Consider the following 2,092-nt stretch of genomic DNA (forward strand, 5'->3'; position numbering starts at 1 on the left):
GCAGCTCCGCCAGAGACGCGGGTCTTGCCTCGGGAAACCGGAGGGTGGGGGGAGGGGAAGAGCGCAGAAAAGAAAACCCACCGAGGCGGGGACTGGCCTGGGCGGGGAGGGGCGGCGGAGCCGGAGCCCCTCTCTGTTGGGCGGACTGCCCATGGCCAGAGGCTGAGTTCCACTCCCGCCGACCTCTCCCTAGGGTAAGGGAAAGAAGAGAGAGGCGCGAGAGGCCGCCAGCGAGAGCGCGGGCGGCATCCGCAGTCTCCAGAAGTTTGAGACTCGGCCGTGAGCGGACTTGTGCGCCGGGACTCTTTGCCGCGCCAGCGCCAGCGGAAAAGAGCAGGGACTACCCGGCCGCGGCGTGCCGGCTTTGTCATGATGGCTAGCTATCCCGAGCCCGAGGACGCCGCGGGGGCCCTGCTGGCCCCGGAGACCGGCCGCGCAGCCAAGGAGCCCGAGGCGCCGCCGCCGCCGAGCCCGGGCAAGGGTGGCGGCGGCGGCGGCGCCGGGACAGCCCCAGAGAAACCGGACCCGGCGCAGAAGCCCCCATACTCGTACGTGGCGCTCATCGCCATGGCGATCCGTGAGAGCGCCGAGAAGAGGCTCACGCTGTCCGGCATCTACCAGTACATTATCGCCAAGTTCCCGTTCTACGAGAAGAACAAGAAGGGCTGGCAGAATAGCATCCGCCACAACCTCAGCCTCAACGAGTGCTTCATCAAGGTGCCGCGCGAGGGCGGCGGCGAGCGCAAGGGCAACTACTGGACGCTGGACCCGGCCTGCGAGGACATGTTCGAGAAGGGCAACTACCGGCGCCGCCGCCGCATGAAACGACCCTTCAGGCCGCCACCCGCGCATTTCCAGCCGGGCAAGGGGCTCTTTGGGGCCGGAGGTGCCGCGGGTGGCTGCGGCGTGGCAGGAGCGGGAACCGACGGCTACGGCTACCTGGCGCCCCCCAAGTACCTGCAGTCCGGCTTCCTCAACAACTCGTGGCCGCTACCGCAGCCGCCCTCGCCCATGCCCTACGCCTCGTGCCAGATGGCGGCGGCCGCTGCGGCGGCGGCCGCAGCAGCGGCGGCCGCAGGCCCGGGCAGCCCAAGCGCGGCCGCTGTGGTCAAGGGGCTGGCGGGCCCGGCTGCCTCGTACGGGCCGTACTCACGCGTGCAGAGCATGGCGCTGCCTCCCGGCGTAGTGAACTCGTACAACGGCCTGGGAGGCCCGCCCGCCGCGCCCCCGCCGCCGCCGCCTCACCCCCACTCACACCCGCACGCACACCATCTGCACGCGGCTGCCGCACCCCCGCCGGCCCCGCCGCACCACGGGGCCGCCGCACCGCCCCCCGGCCAGCTCAGCCCCGCCAGCCCGGCTACTGCCGCGCCCCCGGCGCCCGCGCCCACCAACGCACCCGGCCTGCAGTTCGCCTGCGCCCGGCAGCCCGAGCTCGCCATGATGCATTGCTCTTACTGGGACCACGACAGCAAGACCGGCGCGCTGCACTCGCGCCTCGATCTCTGAAAGGCCAGGGCCCGCCGGCTGCGAGGATGCAGGAACGCGCGACGCCGGCCTTGGACGCAGCCACCGCCGCCAGCCAGACCGCGCGCCCGCTGGGGCCGCCCCCTGAGCCAGCGCCCACGGCCCCTCTGCGCCTCCGCGCTCCCCTCGGCTCCCCTCGCTCCTCTTTGTCTCCGCTTCTCCTCCTGTGCTCGCCTCCCTGTCCTCTATGCCCTTTCGCTCCTCCGGCCTACAGGCCGCCTCTCCACGCGTTTTCTACAGGCCTAGTCTTCTCCGGGCGCCCCAGCGTCCAGGCTGGACACCGGTTGCCAAAATTCACGGCGGAGAGGAAGTGCCCGGGGCCGAGGTGCAGCCGGGCGTCGGCGGCGCAGACCTCCTGGCCTTCTCTCACAGGTCGGTGCGCTCGCGCTCGGCTCTCTCCGTCCGGCTGCCGCGCCATCCTTGGCTAGAAGCGCCGGCCTGGGCGGGCAACGAGACCCGTGCCGACCGAGAAAGGGACGAAAGTGTATTTGCTCCGCGTACCCTCTTGGAGCTGTTCAGAAGCCCCTTGCTGGGGCCCACTGGGCCGGGCGGGGGTTGGGCCGGA

General features: G+C 71.6%; 1 protein-coding gene across 1 annotated transcript; it reads left to right on the forward strand.

Moving 5' to 3' along the window:
- Nucleotides 1-369: 369 nt before the first annotated feature.
- On the forward strand, nt 370-1,509 carry FOXL2 (forkhead box L2; the record flags this gene model as incomplete). The annotated part of the gene is made up of 1 exon (XM_082655201.1): nt 370-1,509. One exon carries the CDS (start codon nt 370-372, stop codon nt 1,507-1,509), a length of 1,140 nt encoding a protein of 379 aa, XP_082511327.1.
- Between the last annotated feature and the right edge of the window lie 583 nt (nt 1,510-2,092).

Source organism: Grampus griseus, assembly GCF_964374135.1.
Source record: "Grampus griseus genome assembly, chromosome: 5".
NCBI lineage: Eukaryota > Metazoa > Chordata > Mammalia > Artiodactyla > Delphinidae > Grampus > Grampus griseus.